This window comes from Epinephelus lanceolatus, chromosome 8 (assembly GCF_041903045.1).
Source record: "Epinephelus lanceolatus isolate andai-2023 chromosome 8, ASM4190304v1, whole genome shotgun sequence".
NCBI lineage: Eukaryota > Metazoa > Chordata > Actinopteri > Perciformes > Serranidae > Epinephelus > Epinephelus lanceolatus.
This window is the reverse complement of record NC_135741.1, coordinates 13,299,235-13,317,732: the sequence shown is the minus strand read 5'-3', so window position 1 is coordinate 13,317,732 and position 18,498 is coordinate 13,299,235. Positions and strand designations below refer to the sequence as shown.

Here is an 18,498-nt window from a genome sequence, read left to right as displayed (position 1 = left end):
TTATGTACACAATACACAGATGCCTTTGAAACACGTAATCTAAACATGACAAAAATATTAAAAATATAACACATTTAGTTAAATTAGTTGGCTATTAGCAGGTTTAATGGTTCACGATTGTGAATTATCTATGTAAATCAACTCAATAGATTACAGGTTCTCTCTACATGTTGAATGATGATAATAAAAATATCCGTAAGGATGACAGCCGGATCACAGCCTCTTCGGCCTCGGTGCCTGGGATCAGCAGGAGCAGCAGGCTGTGGAGCCACGAAGGAGCACGCGCCAGCTCAAAGAATTTTTTTTTTTTTTTTTTTTTTGTGGCTTTTTGATCATTTGAATGAATAAATCTGATTTGAAAAATGTTTAATTTACGCTGTATAAAACAGAGCTTTAGGCTATTAAGATTCAAATAATTTGAAGACGATGCATACAAACTGCTGTAGGCTATATGTTATCTGTATCATTTGTTAAAATAAATGTTAAATAGCTCTACATTCTGACAGCCATCACTGATTTAGAGTTTATCCATATGCACAAAACATCTCTGGTTTCCCGTTCCCACTTCATTCAAAACCCCACAAATGAATCTTCTGTTTGTTTGGTGACCACTGTAATTTTTTGTGTGTGTGCTTATGCGTTTCTTTGCCTCCAGTTTCATATCAAACCATTTACGCTTTCCCTCTGACATGGTTCTTTGTACTACGGAGACAACATTAACAGCATCTGTTACCTCCCTCCAGGCCTTCTCTTTGCCTGTCCCTGTCACACCACTACTAACTGAAGAAAATAAAATGTTTTTTCTTAAGTCCACTTCACCCAAAATTATTTCGATCTCCGCTTCGGAAAATTTCTTTTTTCTTTCTCTCTCTTTCTTTGTTTGCACCATGACTGACAGGTTGACTGGATGCACCTACACCTCCTTATATGGTGGTCATTGGCTATTCATGGGCGGGGATTTATGCTAATTGTTGATTACCGGGAGCGCGCTGTCACTTTACCATGGATTGGCATTCATGATCATACACACGTGTTTACGATCAAATCTGAGTTTCCCGCGGCATTCCTGAATCCGGAGTAGGTTTTTAGTAGAGTAGGCTTTTATGTGCAAATCTACACACAGATTTGCTCACTTTTCATGAATGAGACCCATTATGTCTGGTTTGTTTGATGTAAACAAGTTTTGGTGAACAGGAGAACATGTACCTGAATTTTTCTCTGCCAGGAGCAGTAACTTCCTACAGTCTCCGCTGGTTGCCTAGCAACCTCACAGTGATGGCAAGATGTCAAGACTTAAAGCTAAGCTAGCTGGCTGTAGCATTATATTTACCAGGCATGAGAGTGGTAGCAATCTTCTGATCTAACTCTCTGCAGGACAGTGAATAACCATATTTCCCAATACGTCAAACTATTCCTTTAAAAGCTAAAATATGGTGACAATAGTCCGCAAACTGTACACAGCACTTTCTGTCTTCCATTCCCTGACATTTACCACCATAAACTACTGATCATACAAGACAAAATACAGCTGTAGCCACAGACTGAATAAAAGAAGTGAGAGTAACCACTGTGACGTCCTCCCACTGGTTTGTGGACTACTGTTTTGATGCCTCCAGTTTGGAATTTTAGCTGTCACCATCTTGGTTTTTTGGAGCCAGAGGTGACCATATTTGGATGAGAGAGTGGAGCTTTGAGGAGCGAGGGGTGTTTATTACTGAGAACCTGAGGAAACTATGCACAAAGACATATCCCAGCAACCTGGCTACAACTGGTTTCGCCATGCAAAGTCGCATCATGAAAATTAACTGTAATGCTTTTGTTGCAAAAAAAAAGTCTTGTTTAGTGTTGCATGGACTAAAGAACCCTCTTTTTCTTTTTAGAAATATAATATTAAATATAGTGTAGATTTTTCAATATGGTTTTAAGCGTGTTTTTTGCTAGCAAAAATTAGCATTAGCATTAGTATTATCACAGTTAACCATGGCTGTAAATACACTGTGCTAACTAAGCAGCTAGCGTTAGCATTGTCTCCATCCTCTCATCCAAATATGGTTACTTCTGGCTACAAATATCAAGTTGGCAACGGCCAAAATGTCAAACTCAAGGCTTCAAGACGGGAGTTAACAAACCAACGAGTGATGTCACAGCGACAACATCCATTATTTTACACAGCCTACACTTAAAGCTAGCAATTGAGACCATAAACTGGTTGGCTAAATATTTATGGAGATAATCAATCAAGTGAGAATTAGGGTTATTTTCTCATTGACTTCTTTACAACCAGATGTCTGTTTTGCAACCAGCGCGGTCGCCTCCTGCTGGCCATTAGGAAGACTGCAGATTTGGGGCGCTTTTCAGACCCCAAGGCTACAACCACCTCTTTTATACAACCCATGGCTGAAGCACTATAACACAAGAGTGTATTTAACTGAGCCTTTTACTGCTAATGAATTCTCACATGCACTTCACCAGTTATTTAATTAGAAGATGATGAAATGACAATTCAACAGACAGTGTTCAAATATACAGGTGTGTTCCCATCTTCAGTTTTATCTGAAAGACACCATCTGTGGCCTAAGTGTTGTCAGACATGTTCACATAAAACAATATAGCAGACAGCAGTGTACAGGTAATATCTGTGTCCATATAAATGCTTCCCAACAATAGATGTATTTTTCTCTGTCTGATGACAGATTGCTTGGTAGGGCTCATTGATACCGATCTAAGTAAACATTTATCTTTCTACTAGTTCTTCTAGTAACTATGTTTAATTGTATGCAGTGCTTTTTCACACCAGTACGTCCTTCAGAAAAGCACTTCTATCCCTGTCAGATGCTGTGGTCCTATCTCCACTCCTGATAGATTCTAAATGATTTTAATAAGAGAGTCTAAATCCTTACCTGCATTTGCTCAAGAGGAATCTCAAAGCTGAAGGACTCATTGTAGTACGGATTCAAAGTGTTCTTCTTCACCGTCGTCTTCTTCTTCTTCAGCCTCTTTCCGTTCTGCAGCAGGTTAATTTTCACGTAGGGATCTGAGAACAGGAAGAGGGCAAAATCGTGATTAAAAGAAAAAAAATGCCTTGCACATGCATGTTTGGGTTGCAGTGCTGTGATGCACCAACAGATGGGGCCAATGCTGAAGCCAGAGGGGGAGCGAGAGCTGGTGCATGGTAAGCACTGCAGCGTCAGCACGTGAGCAGAGCAGAACCGACCTAATGGCTGTGCTCACAGGCACGTTCCTGTATATGCTGCAGTCCCACTGCAAGCATCCACGCTTCACATTAAGATGATGTATTTTTAGTCAAATGTGTGATAATGTGATAATAAAACGCAACATCTGATGCTCAGTTCTGCTGATATACCTGACAGTCCACCCACGTCCATTTTCTTCAGGTTCTTGGCCTCCAGGATACAGATGGTAAGTTTGCCAGCAGTGGGGACGTAACGCAGAGAGATGCAAATGTCACCCAGCTTCTCCGGCTGTGAGGGGGAGGGAGGGGAGAGAAAGTTAAAGCAGGGCTGACGCAGAATTTATGCCTTCTCCCTGATGCACGGTACAACACACAAACACACAAACTCTCCCTTTGGAGTCACATTTTAAATTTACACTGTCAGTGCAAATAATTCCTGCTGCCATCGCTTCTGTTTTAGCAGCAGGAATTACTGTTTTTCTTAAGTACATCTCATTGGCCTTTTCAAAGTTAATAAAATATCTGAGACCGCAAGCAACTGCAGAGTGATTATTCCTTCTTAAGGTGGCTCTGGGGAGGGTTCACTGATTGATTTTCATATTCTGGTGCAGCTTAATGGTAAAAACACCACATTACTGGCTGCATGGCTACAGAGGATGCAGTGCCGTCGCTTTGGAAAACAAAGGTGTGTCCTTCAGCGTTCTGAATTGCACCAGACGAAGTTGCCACCTTGTGCCTGTGGTTATTTTTGTATTATGTCATCAGCTGAGTAAGCTGTTCAGGTTGCTCTGTATGAAAAAAAGTGTTTTTGCTGAGAGTCTGAGAAAATGTATTTCAGTGTTTAAAACCTCTTTTACAAGTAGCATCATGATTACAGTTTGCAAAGAGACTTCTACTGGATAATATCGGCTGATATTCGCTTGTTATTTAGACATCTACACATCAACATTATCATTATTTTGGAGTCGTGTTTCCATCCACCCGGTCAATTTAAGTCCACCCTCTTCAAGCACTGTTGTGTGGTCTTGTCGTTTTCTCGTCTCATCAGCTCCTGGGGGAATCTTTAGCTGCAAAATGCTCCACTGTGTTCACTTGCTAGTCTGTGTCTGCCTGCTATTTGGTGCTCAGCAAGTAGTGCACATTACTTTTAAGAGCTACCTGCTGTTATGTAACACTATAAGAACAGTGAAAGTGAACCAAAACAGTAAACTTGTGGGCTGGGCAGCTCAATCATGAGCTGAAACTCACAATAGCGCAGATTCAGGTGATAATTCCCCGCTGGTTCATCACTCAAGTGACCTCTTTGACATTGAAAAATATGAATTATTGCCTCCTTTGAGTTACAATCTCTAAGATCAATCTCAGAGATCTCAGTCATATTCTTTTTGGCAGCACTAAAAACAAAAAATGGTAACCGCAGTTGCGTTTTTTGGATCTGCCTTCACAGTGATCCAAACAGTGTCACCCGTGTGACATCAGCCAGCTGGCAGTTGGCACCTGGGCCACGCCACCGTCTTTGAGGTCACCAGTGCATATGAAAGCAAAAGGGGAATAACTGTTATATGTTACAGATGTCATGTAGTTATGTTTATTGGTCTTAGTGTTTGTTGTATTATGTCCTGTGTTTTATGTGTGCTAAATGTATGCACCCTTGTAGAGAAGAAATATTTTTGCAAGTTAGGCAGTGTGCGTGTGAGTCTTTTCTCCAAGTTTTGTTCTTCTCGTCTGATGTGCAAAGTATTACTTTGTTTTGAAATGTATGCATCCCCCTGCCGACAACCAATTACTCAACTGGGGACAAATAAAGTTAATGATTGTCTTCTGAGATTCTCTTCTTTGTTTGTTTGGCCATACTAAGTATTTACTCGCAATGCTAGCAGAGGCCGGAAAAAAACAGTATGCAGCTTCACACAGTTGAAGAGCGAGTCTGTTGCGTTAGCTCCACCGTCTCTCTCTGATGGACTAACCTCTACTGCGTGATGAAAACAGTTGTGCAGTATGTAACAATGCAAAGTCAAGGGCTCGTATCAGTGGGCCATAAATTCAACCATCATTACGTTATCTCATTCAGCAACAGACAGTGAATTAACAGACGTTTATTTAAAGGTCCAGTGAGTAGGATTTAAGGGGATGTACTGGCAGGAATAGTATATAATATTCACAACTATGTTTTTGTCAACAACACTTAAAATCACCTGAAACTAAGGGCTGTTATTTTGTCCGTCACCTTAAAATGGTTTATATGCGAGCTGTGTATATCTTCATACGGAGCAGGTCCTCGTTCACGGAGTCTGCCATGTTGTTCCAGTAGCCCAGAAAAGACAAACCAAACACTAGCCATAGATAGATTGGCATTTTTGTGCTGTTCAGCGTAGTTCTCAGTTGGTTGCAATCTGTAACCTCACCACTAGATGCCACCATATCCTCCATACTAGACCTTTAAGTGAAAATCTTAGTGATTACAACTTTAAGGAATTCTTATTAGAATCGATATTGCCTTTAGAACATGCGTCTCTACATCATACATCATTGAAAGTAATGGACATAAACAGCAGTGTAGTAAAACTAATACAACACTCTGCTACTTCATGACTCTTACCTCTTCTTGATCTGCGCTGTCCAGGTCTCTCCACTCCTCAATTGGCTTCGCCAGGTCAAGGGTGTTCATGGGTATTTTAATCTCTCCGATGACATCATGCTTAGAGAAGCGATCAAAGTCATACACTGACATTACCAGAGTCTTTCCTCCCATCTCTTGGAATGGAATCTAGAAGACAGAAGGTAATCCCATTCAATTTTAAAGGGTTTTTGGACACATCTCAGACTTACAGTGTGAGTCAGATCAGAACTACAGAGCATTACGGGTTGTGACTTTGGCCTGGAGCTCAAAATGGCCTGACTTAAAAACATGCAGCCTCAGCAGAACCCGCCTGACTTTGACAAGGAAAAGGTTTTGGAATTGTTTTCATAGAGCTGTGTCAGCAGCAGGTGAGGTGCACCAGAGGTGGCCCTCTCCTTTAATTTGATTCTGTGCCACATTCTCCTTGTCAGACACCTTCAGTATGTCTGCTGCGTTTTTATCACTGCTGGCCAGAGGTATATGAGAAAAAGAAATCAGATTCTAAGCAGCTGCTAAGCGGTCACCGACGCAGAGACAGACAGGAGGAGAATTCCACCTTTACCAGGACCTGTCCACAGATCAAACAGCTTGGGGTTCATGTTGTTTTAATAAGTAATAAGTAAAGGGTGACCACGAGCTGTTTCAGCTTACCTTGAAGGTAAAGGTCTCATTGAAGACAGGATTGAGTGTTTTCTTGTGAACCTTTGTGTCAAACTTCTTCTTCTTATCAGGGAGGACGAAGACCTTGACGTAGGGGTCGGAGGTGCCACCGCTGTCCATGGAGAGGAGATCAGCCGCTTGCAGGATTCCCACAGTCAGCTGGGGAGGCAGGAGAGAGGAAGTATGTGATTAGAAGTCAGCGAGCATTTCCTCAGCTCACCTTGTCCTTGATGCTATTTTTCTTTTTTGATAATCAACCGTGAAAAAACAGGCCAAAGGCTCCTCATTTGGACAAGAAAATGAAAAACAAACAACCGCTCGCCTTGTTCTCCTGGAAGTCATAATCAATGGAGTACTGCAGTTTCCCGAGCTTTTCTTTCTCCTTTACTTCCTCCTCTTTCTCGTCTCCAGTCAGTCCGGGTTCGACATCATCTTCTTCATCATCATCATCCTGTTGTTTCTGCACAGACAGAGAGGAAGGGGGGGCAGGCAGCAGAGGAAAGGAAGAGTGAGAGGGCGTTTCCAAGGTGGCGGCTGTGCTGAACACTAAACCTCGGGCATCAGCAGTTGGGTTAGCCACAGCACCTACCTGCCACTTACCCCTGCTCACCCCGGTGTTACTAGTGCAATCTGTTCATCGATGGCCACGGTTGCAACCTGACTTGATTTCACTATTTCTTGGGTGACACCATTTGCTGTTTTTTTTTTCTTTCAGGGGCATTACAGGTGTGTGAAAAACTGCTAAAATCAGATGTAGGGAGTTTCTCTCCGACAATAAAATGTTGTAGAAATGCCATTTCAATAGAGCTCTGTGTTATTGTGGAAAGAGTGGAGAGAGACAGAGAGAGAAACAGCAGGATAAAAACAGTCAATATACAGGGGGTGGACAGAAAAACAGGAACACCTTACAGTATGCCACAATCTAACACATCAGCCATGCAGAAACCTCTGGAAGTTCTCCCTTTTTCACTCTTAAAAACATGATTGTTAAGCCTTTCCAAATCAATATAAGTGACTTGTATAGCTGCCTGTAAATGTGATATTACAGGGGGTGGACAAAATAACTGGAACTCTGAGGCCCTCTGAAGGGAATGCCTCGCGGCTACACAGGCAGCTACACAAATTCTGAATATGACTCATACCTAATGAGTCACATTAACTTGTTAAAAAAGTTAAAGAAATCGTGACTGTATATCCCACACAGCAGAAAGCTGTATCAGCAAAAATGAGACAAAGTCACAAGTAAGCAGACTGAAGGACATTATGGGATATTTTCTTAAAAACACCACAAGGTTCATACTTTAAAAAAAAATAGCACAAATGATTCATTTAAGGTTATTTATGGGGGCCTATGAGTATAAATTGAGACTAGTTACTTTCTATCAGTGTCAGAAATTAGCAAGGGCCACGGGCCATTTGGCCCGCAATTTATCCAAGAATGCCCCCAAAAGCCATGTTCCGGGGGCCAAAATTGCCCCCAAGTTTTCAAAACAACTATATGTATTTATATTTTTAACAGTATTACAATCTGACATTAAAGTATAATTTTATTTTCATTAAATTGATTTACCGTCACGTCTACAACTCATTTTCCAGACATAATCAACGAGGTTGCACTGATTACGTGAGAGTAATCTGACAGAGAAGGGGAGGGGGCTTTGCTGTACCATAAGTATAAATTAACCATTTCTTGGGTGATCTGTGTCTACACAATGACAAATTAATGAAAAATTAAGGTAGAATGAATGTTAAATTTTAAATTAACTTACTTCCAGGATTGCATCTAAGGAATTTATAGTAATTTGGCCTTTTTAACAGTAAAAGTAACTGTAATGTGGTGAAACATTAGTACTGCTATCAGTAGATTAATGGTTAAATCATCACATTTAAACTGGTTGAATTATAGGAAATCTGAGTGATATTTTGCAACCGTAACTTTATGTAACCCATTATTTATTTCATTTATAGTGGTTTCTACTGAAGAGTGAAGACACTATCTTAGTTTGTTTTGCTTTTCATGTGCTTATTGTTAGAACATAATTACAATTTTTTGATGGCCCCCAAACATTTTGAAAATGCCCCCATTTTTTAGACCGTGGGGGCCAAAATTGCCCCCAAAATATTTTGTTAATTTCATACCCTGCTTCCTATAACTGTACTTTTTGTCCTATTATTACTCCAGGGACATGTTTTGGGACTAGCCTCTTGCTGCTACTATTTGGAAATGTGTTAATGATTCTTTATCAGATTTGAGCTAAGGTCCAAATCCATCTCTCTCTCTTCTTGATGACAATTCATCCTTTATGCTTCAACAACATAGGCCACTGTTTGCAGACTTTACCCTCAGTCTCTCTTCGTGGTCATATTGGATTCTGGCCTTCAATAAAATAGCAAACTTGGAATCTAGCCTACAGCAGCTAACATTAATAGAATGTGCCTGAAACAATGTGGGCATGGGTGGATGGGACGTATTGGCTGGTATTCAACTTGTGGACTGCCACCGGTCTATCGGTAATAAGATAAAGTTTACAGATGACAGTGGCCGATGTTTTTCTGTTGTGTCGCGTTAATTTTCAGCGGGCTAAAAAGCAGGGTTCAAGACTAACCGTGTCCCATTCTGGGGACAATAGAAGACGTGTCTGGGATGAACCGAGATCTTCCCGAGACTTCTTCGGAACAAAAGGACACAGTAAACTCACTATTGACGCCTCAAAAAACGCACTCTATGGTTTCCCTCATCTGACATTATACACAACAAATCTGTGTTGAAATCAGCAGGAAGAGAGCTAGTTACAATTAGCTGTTTGCAGCCGATGGCCAGAACTACCAGCAGGTCATCCACTAATCCGAAGATCAGTGGTTCGATCCCTGGCTCCTCCAGTCCACATGTCCAAGTATCCTTGAGCAAGATACTGAACCCAATATGGCTCCCAATGGCTGTTCCATCAGTGTGTGAGTGTGTTAAAGCTCTACAGCAGCTCGCACCTTGTACGGTAGTCTCGGCCACCATTATTTGAAGGTGTGTGTGAATGGGTGAATGTGGCTCTTCATGTAAAAAGCGCTTTGAGTGGTCGGAAGACTAGAAAGGAGAGATACAAGTGCAATTCCATTTACCATTTACAATTCACAAAGTTGCAATGAGTTACATTATGCTACGTTCAATTATATCAGTATTAGGTGAAGGTAAAATATATCATGATGTGTTCAAATGTGATCTTGTAAAATTTGTTTTTTGGTGGGGAAACTGGAATAGATACAGCTGTTTGAAGGAGAAATCTGTTTTCTCAATATTTTAAAATAGATATTAGAGGGAGAATTACATTAAATGATATACAGTAAAAAACTTTTGCAGCTGTTATATATATATAAATATATATATATATATAAGTTTAAGTATAAGTTTTTCATGGTTAAGAAGGTTATATTACAGGTTGTGTTATAAATTTGTATGATTAAAATTGTGCTCTTTTAAGGGTAGTGTTATGAAGCACTGAATGACTTCCAGTTCAGTTACATTTTGTAATGAAGATTTCTTTGTTTCCCTGGCACAAAAAGGGGAATAAATAACAAAAAAAACAATCAACTATCAGCCAAGTTGTTGATATAGTTTGTAGATGTTGTGCCTAAAACACAATTAACATTTGACCCCCTACCCCAAAAGAAAAGGCACCATAAAGATCAGTCTTCTTGAAACAAAAGTGAGCCCTTCAAACTAGTCTTTACTGCAGAGCTATTGCAGTGCATTGCACTATAGTGCAAGGCATTCTTGTTATATTGTCCACCCCGTGTACAGCATTTCAAACACAAGCTGTCACAAGAATCAGAGCATCCTTCCTGAGAGGAACTGAAGGACGGAGCTTTGAGGAAACGCTGTGATTTGATCAAACTCCTGACGCAGTGATTCCTGACACTCTTCCTCGAAAAGCTCTCAAACTTCAGGCGAATATCCTCAAACTGACGGCGTAAGCTGTTCGACAAACAGGTTTATTTCCAGCCAGACAATGTTAACTGTGTGCCATTTATCGCCTCCTGACATCCCCAAGTTTCATTAATGTGTTTGCACTCGTATTGCTGATAGGACTTTGCTGCTGTTATTGTAGTCTGGCCTGATTATTGTAGCTAACTGAATTGCTGAATTATTCCGCAATTTATTCCGAAGAGAGTCCAGATTTTCCAGCTGATACTTCAATGTGAATTATTGTGACTCTTGATCATATGCTAGAACAAAAATCAGCACTTCACTGACACTTAATGGCTCCTGAGATGATTGATGAATAAGATAAATAAATCTTGCCTTTACATCACACCCAGTGCCTCCTCAGTTTCTCATCTCTTTAGAGGCAGTCGTGACTAATCGTGTTAAAGCAATATGCTCCGATATGCACATTACAGTAAAGTTTCTGATTCTGCGTGAAGCTGGATAATATCTCAGTATGGCCTACTGTCCTATGGCTGTCTTCTTGAAAAAACACTGATGTCTTCGCAAGACTGGAGGGTCCAGCTACTCACTGCTGAGCTGGAAGAGGAACAGGGCACACACACAGATAATACACACCATCACACTCACTACACACCATACTGTACCGTACACACACTCGCACACACGTTTGCTTACATGCAGGCTCTCATGCATGCTTAAACACTCTTTCTCCCTCTCTCACACACACACATTCTCACACAATATCCTTATATGTGGCATTCTCTGTCTTTATTGTGGTAAATGCTTTTCATTCAAGCATGCCAGGCCACACAATGCAGGATCCAAGTTTCTATTTGGCGGCAAATGTAAAATGGATTACCTCGTAATTTCTGAAGATAAAAGTAATGCTTTAATTTTTCTAAAAACTACTTCTGCAGCAAATTTTTGTCAAACCCAAAAATTTCTCTTTATGTAGTCTGAGTGAAATGTACACATCCATGGAGGGATCATGCTACATTGAGAATTTCTAGTTGTTCTCAAACTTCCAGTGGGGGTTCAAAGACAAAGACATGGTTTGTCTGAATGTATGCCCTTTGGTGAACTCAATGGGGTGAATCATGAGCCCAATATTAAGGTTTTCATTACGACAAATGTGCATTAAAGCAGCCAGTTGATTGTTTAACTTTGGATGGACTAAAATCAAAGCCAAGTGAGGCGTGGGCAAACATTCTGGCCCACCATTTCTCCTCAGTGAGACCCGAGTGCTTCAGGGAGAGAGGAGGTCAATGACTTGTCACCAAGTATGTCAGCAGCATGGGTCATCCAGGAAAGTTACTCTCAAGTCAAGTTGTGGCCATTCAATGGTACCTACTGCAAGGGAATATGCTGGTCTTTGTCAAGAGATACAAACAGCTTTATCTGTCGTGGAACTCGGAGCGTGTTTGCACGCAAGTGGGGGCGCAGCATGTTAATTTCAGACCCACGTCAGCGTAATTCTGGAGGTTTGTGATGTGTCCGTTTTTTTGGTCGTGTTGCACAATCGAGGCCTGTCACGGTGGAAACATGCTCAAAGCTCTCAGTTAGGTAAAGTTCCAGCTTATTATTTGACAAATATCCAGCTTACCCCTTGCACATGCATGTTAGTGATCTCTAGTGAGTTGCTGAGTGCACTCGTCATTCAAAGGCTCAACCATAGGATGAGTTTCATGTTCATTTCAAACCATAGACACTTAAACACGTCTCTGTTCTGTTGTTTTTTTGCCAAAATAATTGCAATCTCTGGATATTCAAGACATAGCAGTTGGTGCGGCATATCAGTTCAGTGGATTTTGCGAAGCAGCTTAATCGCTCCCATAGATTCCTCAAGCACCCGCAGCACCTAAGCTTGCAAAAAACTAAGGAAGCCATAGCACTCATTGTCATCATCACTGCAATCCAACCCCTCCAAGCCCAAGCCCACCCAACCCCCCCACCACCGCTCCCCCCCCCCCCGCCCTGGTCTGCGCTTACTCAGAGCGGCCAGAGAGGGGCGCCGCGTGCTATCAGACCTACCGTAGGCAGAGAAGTCCACCACAGTCAAGATACACGGAGCACACATAAGACACAAAGCAGGAAGGAGGAGAGCAGAGACAAAGGAAGAGATTGAACTCACAGCAGACACCAAAGAAGTGTAATCACAGCAAATGTAGTCAGCTACACTGTGGGGAGCGAGGAAAATGACAGATAGAGAAGCCTCCTCATTAGCACAATCATATCTTGTGCAGCAGGGCCGTCGGGTTTTTAAAATAACTCCACATTTTTTTGGGATATATTCATATTGTACTATGTCAGATCATCCATCACGTATGTGTGAAAAATAATAATTACAGGCCCCAAAACAACGGCATTGTGCTAACTACTAATTTTCATAATTACTCTTTAATGACTGGGGAAAACAATGGTTGGGCTGAATAGATAAGAGTCCTGTCATTTTCCACTCAAATCCCGAAGCACAAGTGAGAGAAAGAGCAACAATAACATTAATGACAAATACATTAAATAACAAAAAAAAAAAAAAAAGAAAGAAAGAAAGAGAAAAATGAAAAATAATCATGGTGGATAAAGAATGTAATTAACACCTGCGGAGAACACACTGACTGGGTTAGAAAGGCATTCAAGAGTTCAAGAGACAGCCTGTACAAATGATGTGTAATCTGATACTTCTTAAACAGGAAACTTGTTACTGGAATAAAATGTGCAACACAGGGCCCACTATTATAGGATTAGCTGTGTCATGCTACATCAGTGTTTCCCCTCTATTCCAGTACAAAGCTACACTGTAGGCCCCACAGCTGTTACACAATCAGTCCCTTCAGGATTACGCGGGCTGTTTTTGACATTGTCGTGGCAACTTTTAAAAATGGCAATGTTTACAGGCAATTTTTAGAATTAAACTGCGGGGGCAAGTGAAAATCGCAAAAACAGTTGTGATGCTGTCTCAGATTCAGAGCTTATTACTTTGAGTATTCAGTGTTTTCCACAAAATTAGAGTCTATTTGTGACGTTGGTCGTGGTGTTGGGTAGGCAGCAACACCTGATAGCTGATGATCAACGCAGTGCTGACGGACCGTCTCCATGAGCGGCTCTCTCATCACTACTTATCATGTTTTGATGCTTGGGCTGAAGCGCCACCGCAGCGCTTAACATCCAACACCGAGCCGTTAATACCAACGTGGAAACAACCCGACTCTGTCCTTAAACTTATTAATAAATGTTTGGTAACGTCATCATAAGTGCTATGTCGTAGAAGAAGAAGAAGCAGAAGAAGAAGCTTCTTGGATGAGAGGCGAAACGTCTTCAAGAGACGCAAGCAAGTCCAGTTGCCTACGATATAGCACTTATGATTACCATGACCTGGATGACTAAGAATCTTCACCGACATGTTTGGTTAGTTCAATCAGAAGAGACTAATTTTTAGTGAGAAGAATTTGCGCATATGTATGAAAAATGTAAGAAGTCTTTACCGATTAAACTCCATTAAGATGGTATATATATTAAAGGAGGGTGATGAATCCATAGTAGAACAGGAAATGCCCCTGGATCTAGACACTGGTGGTGGTAGAGGTGGTGAAGATACTATGAAGATGTGGAGAAGATGGAGAGGTGCTGATGATCTAGATGAGTAGAGAAACGGGCCTTTAGTGAACTCGTCCTGGACTCTGGATACAATAGCTAGACGTTAACGAGGTGGAGGAAGGCGCGACAGTTCTGCCTAAAATGACAGCTGACAGGAGCGCCTAGCAGCTCAGTAGGTAGGGCGGGCGCCCCATGTACAAAGACAGTGTCCTTGCCGCAGCAGCCACTGGTTCAATTTGCGCCCACGGCCCTTTGCTGCTTGTCGTCCCCTCTTTCTCCCACTTTCACACTTAAAAAAAAACCCCTATCCTGTCATTAATGATGAAAAAGCCCCTAAAAATAATCTTTAAATGACGGCTGACGACAGCAGAGGAGAGATCAGATTTTAAATTTTGCAGTAACATCCTAATTGGCTGATGGAGATCGTGGCAAAGTTTGACTGGACACCTAGAAGAGTGAACACCTATAGTCAGCTGATTGGAGGAAGCAGTGGGAGTGGGATGGAGAGAACTGTGAACAGATGAGCACAAAGAAAGTCTTCCTGATTGAATTTGTGCTGAGCATCATTAGTGTGATGCTAACAGTTAGCCCCGTCACTGTGTGTGTGTGTGTGTGTGTGTGTGTGTCTCAGGCACAGAGCTCTGGTCCTGCAGCATCAGTCTCATAATAAACAGAGACAGATGGGGTCTGAGAGAATCAATACGCCGCACTCAGCTCTACAATGAAATGAGATTTTACTCGTTTTAAAAAGTCAAATTTGTGGTTAAGTTGCTGTGATTGGACAGAATTGAAAGGTTGTGCAGAATTCACAGGGACTGGCTGAGTTTGTGTTAATTGTTACAATCGCAAAAACACAACATCCTGGAGGGACTGCATAATAGGCTCATCAACAGGCTAAAGTTGTCTTTGGTGTGCGTCGCTTTGTTCACAATGTAGGCGGAAATCCCCTCGACTGTGATGCGACCCCCTGCGGAACAACATACCTCTCCCCCTTTCAGGTTCTTCATTCCCATGTCCCCCTTCCCCTTCTTGCCCTTCTTGTTCTTCTTCTTCTTGCAACAGCATTTCTTGATGATGCAGAAGCAGCATGTTAGAATGAGTAAAGCAGCGACCACGGCAATGGCAATGATGGCCCAGGACGGCACTGAGGGGAACATACAGACCAATGTATAGAATGGCACATCCATACCGAAAGAGAAGAGAAAGAGAAGAAAAAAAGGCAAAATACTTTGACATTTGACCAACCAATCATTTAGCCTACTCCATGTCATGTCCTGGGCCAAATATATTTAGTAAGAGGTGCTAGGTTAGCAATTAGATTGGGTGAAAATTAGATTTCTCTGCCATTAGGAAGGGCAGCCAGTGATCAATACTGAATAAAGACATTATGAGGCTGCCAATGCCTGCAGCTAAACAGAAAATCTAATTCTAAAATCATTGCTTAGAGCCACATCAATACAGATTGGTTGATCGCAACATGTTTGGATTTCGTCTGGCACTCACGTGGAATGTTGTCGATTTCATTTAGGAACTTGTTTTTGATCTCGTCGAAGACATCGTTCTTGTTAACCGGCTCTGTGGTGTTGTCGGCAGAGACTGATGCGACGGGGGCTGGAGTCACAGTCAAGGCACTGGCCCCCGTTGGCTTAGCAGCGACCATGGGCGTTGTCTGATGCCGGAACAAGTTCCACTTCGTCATTTAAGCTGCACACACACAGTTCCTGAAAAACAGCATGAAAACACTGTCATTAAGGAAGAGGCCAGAGTATCCTGCCATCTTTATATTCCACTTGTGTGTCAAATTATTCACACGCAGACACTGACGGGTGCTCAGCGAAGGTTTGAGACAAGGTTTTGGGACCATTTGAAAAAGAAAAATCACACAGAGGATTCAGGTTTGTTGTGCAAATACACATATTGTGGCCTTTAAGGAAAAAAAGGTGATGACACACAGGTTCTGTAGTTCATAATAATGCATTAAGCCACCAGAAAACAATCAAAATGGGGAATTAATAATGGTCTATTTCCAAAATACCACCTGTCATGGTTTGTTTAATTTAACTGCCTAAGTGGATGCATGAGGTTTAGTAACTTACACGTTAATAGAGCTGTGAAAATAATGAAAAAGGATCAAAAGGTTCCTGTAGCTCAGGTGGTAGAGAGCTGTTATGAGACTGGTGGTTTGATCCGTGGCAAAACACTGAACCCCAAATTACAACTTATAAAACGGAGAGTTCCAGTTCTTGATTGGCCGAGTCACTTTCGAAACCACTGTAAAATACTTCCTCAACACACAGCTGTGTCCGCATCATAATTTCAGTACTGCTGCCCCAGTTTGTCACCTATTGTTATATAGGAGGCAGAGCTAAAGAGGGCAAACTGCTAACTGAGCCTGAATCATTTATCATCCACCCGGACGAGGACAGTCAGGAGAACTCAACGCTGACATTTGATGAATGCACAAAGATGCCTCAAAAGAAACTGCTTCCTGCCACTTCATTGGAAAAATATTTGTCACTACTGCTACCCATACCCCCAGCCTTTTACCTCCACCCAGAGTGGACAAACTACACCAATGATCTATGGTAGGTTAAAGATATACTCCGAGGATTTTCCTAAAAAGACAATGTATAGACTCATACAGAAGTAATCCCTCTCAATCATCGCTTACCAACTAGAAGTGTGTGGCGGTGTATTTTTCTGCAGAGACTCTGCCCTCTGCCTGTACTTTCTTATTTCCTTCTTATTTTCTGTGTTCGTAATGTTTATGGGCATGTACCCCCACAGTGAGCAGGATCCATACTAAAAATACTTGTACGGACAAAAGCCAAAAGAATATTCGACAGTTTCTACAATCAGGCTTCCACCTCACCATCTGGTTGCCAATTCCCTGTCTCCAAAATCTTCATAACCATGGGTCAAAGTTTTTATAGATAACAACTTTTCCGTGGGAAGTTGCGTACGGCTCTTTTAGGCCTCATTTTATGTGTACACAATGTTTATAAATGAGACCCCAGGTGCCAGACTGTTAACAGCAGGCATCCAAGAGTCATGGCGCCGAAAAAACGCAAATATAGTGAGGCAAAACACCAAATCAGAGTAAATCTGGAATTGGCTTTTACCTTTATTTTCACTGGTCATTGTGTTTACAAACAGTAACCGACAATCCTGCATAGTATACTTTGAATGATGTAACTTTAGCTAGCTTGTGTGTTATTATCTGTAGCCTATGGTGCTCACTTTTCTCTAGCTTTGTTGTCAAATGTTAGCAATATCATTTTTGTCACAGTGTATCCCAGTTACTCAGCAGGTAATGGGGCTACAAGTCACCGGGCTACATTGTAACAACAGCTCGGGTAAAGAGAACGTAAGTTGCCAATGGTCAATACATTGTTTTTTACTTGACTCCATGGGGCTGAACTTGTTTGCCTCCATGTTGTCACAGATTTGTAAAGCAGCCAGCACTTTCCGCTGTGTCTCGGCGTTGCTTGGCAACTATTATACTAAATGTTACTGAAGAACTACAATGCTTAAGGGAGGTATGGTTGTTATCAATAAATTGTTGCATATTTTGCAGCTGTATTTATTTTCTGTGTGTAGTAATCATTTTATAACAGCAATAAGCAGCGAGAGGCTGTGATTTAAACTGTTCTAAAATCAGTCTAAACCACAGCCGCTTGTGGCTTATTGTATAATTATAAGTGTGCAAGAGTAAAACTAGAGAAACTTGGCGAAAAGTGCCAAATAAATGTAGCGTGATGTAATTCAGGAGCACTGGCAATAACACATAGATATATCAATTATATTTAGGGCGTCTGCTGGTGGTACTGAGCGAATATATCTTCAAAAGGTCCCCACCTGTAACACTAATCCTTTCCTCTACATCTGCCACAAGAGCAAACACAACCAGACCAGCAAACAAAAACTGGTTTTGCTGGATTTGTCATTGGTGTGTCTCCAGTTCCATGGATGCAAATGCTTCTTTTTTATATTTGTACTGGTGTTACGTAGTTCACTATTCTTTTTATAAGATAGATCTGGGAGCAAATTAGAAGTAAACAATATCACAAAAAGACAATTAATTCTCATAAAGCAGTCATCACACAATAATTAAAATATTCAAAACCAGTGTAAAATATATAAACAAGCAGAATGTGTTTACACTTGAGTCCCCCAGAGAAATTAATGTCTGTAACTTTAGTTTGTTCTGCAGTTCGTTCCAGTAGTGAGGTGCATAGTATGAAAGAAATAAAAACAGGTTGTTGTTTTGCTGTTATAACAGAATGTTTCCATGATGGTGCCATTCAGTTCTTGTTAGCTGAATAATTACAGTAGGACTAAAATAACGTATTGCCTAATAAATCCAGATCAAATTATGATCAAAGTGAAATAATCTATTTCTTTGCCAGAGGCCTCTCTTGTCCACCAACACGTATCTGTGTCAAAAACAGAGCAACAACAAAGACAGCTGGAGGCACATGGCTTGGGAAA

The 18,498-nt window shown here is 41.3% G+C and overlaps 1 protein-coding gene across 7 annotated transcripts in view; it reads right to left on the bottom strand.

Moving 5' to 3' along the window:
* LOC117257681 (synaptotagmin-2-like) overlaps nt 1-18,498 on the bottom strand; it is an 89,817-nt gene that overhangs the window by 2,815 nt on the left and 68,504 nt on the right. For 4 of the 7 annotated variants that reach the window (XM_033627948.2, XM_033627946.2, XM_033627950.2 and 1 more), the window contains 7 exons: nt 15,511-15,728; nt 14,991-15,151; nt 6,796-6,933; nt 6,465-6,632; nt 5,793-5,960; nt 3,365-3,482; nt 2,901-3,034 (listed from right to left, as the gene is read on the bottom strand). In XM_033627948.2, the coding sequence (XP_033483839.2) occupies nt 2,901-3,034; nt 3,365-3,482; nt 5,793-5,960; nt 6,465-6,632; nt 6,796-6,933; nt 14,991-15,151; nt 15,511-15,706 (1,083 nt within the window). In that variant the 5' untranslated portion in view covers nt 15,707-15,728. The remainder of the gene's footprint in view (nt 1-2,900; nt 3,035-3,364; nt 3,483-5,792; nt 5,961-6,464; nt 6,633-6,795; nt 6,934-14,990; nt 15,152-15,510; nt 15,729-18,498) is intronic. The other 3 variants (XM_033627951.2, XM_078169870.1, XM_078169869.1) reach the window with 1 other exon arrangement.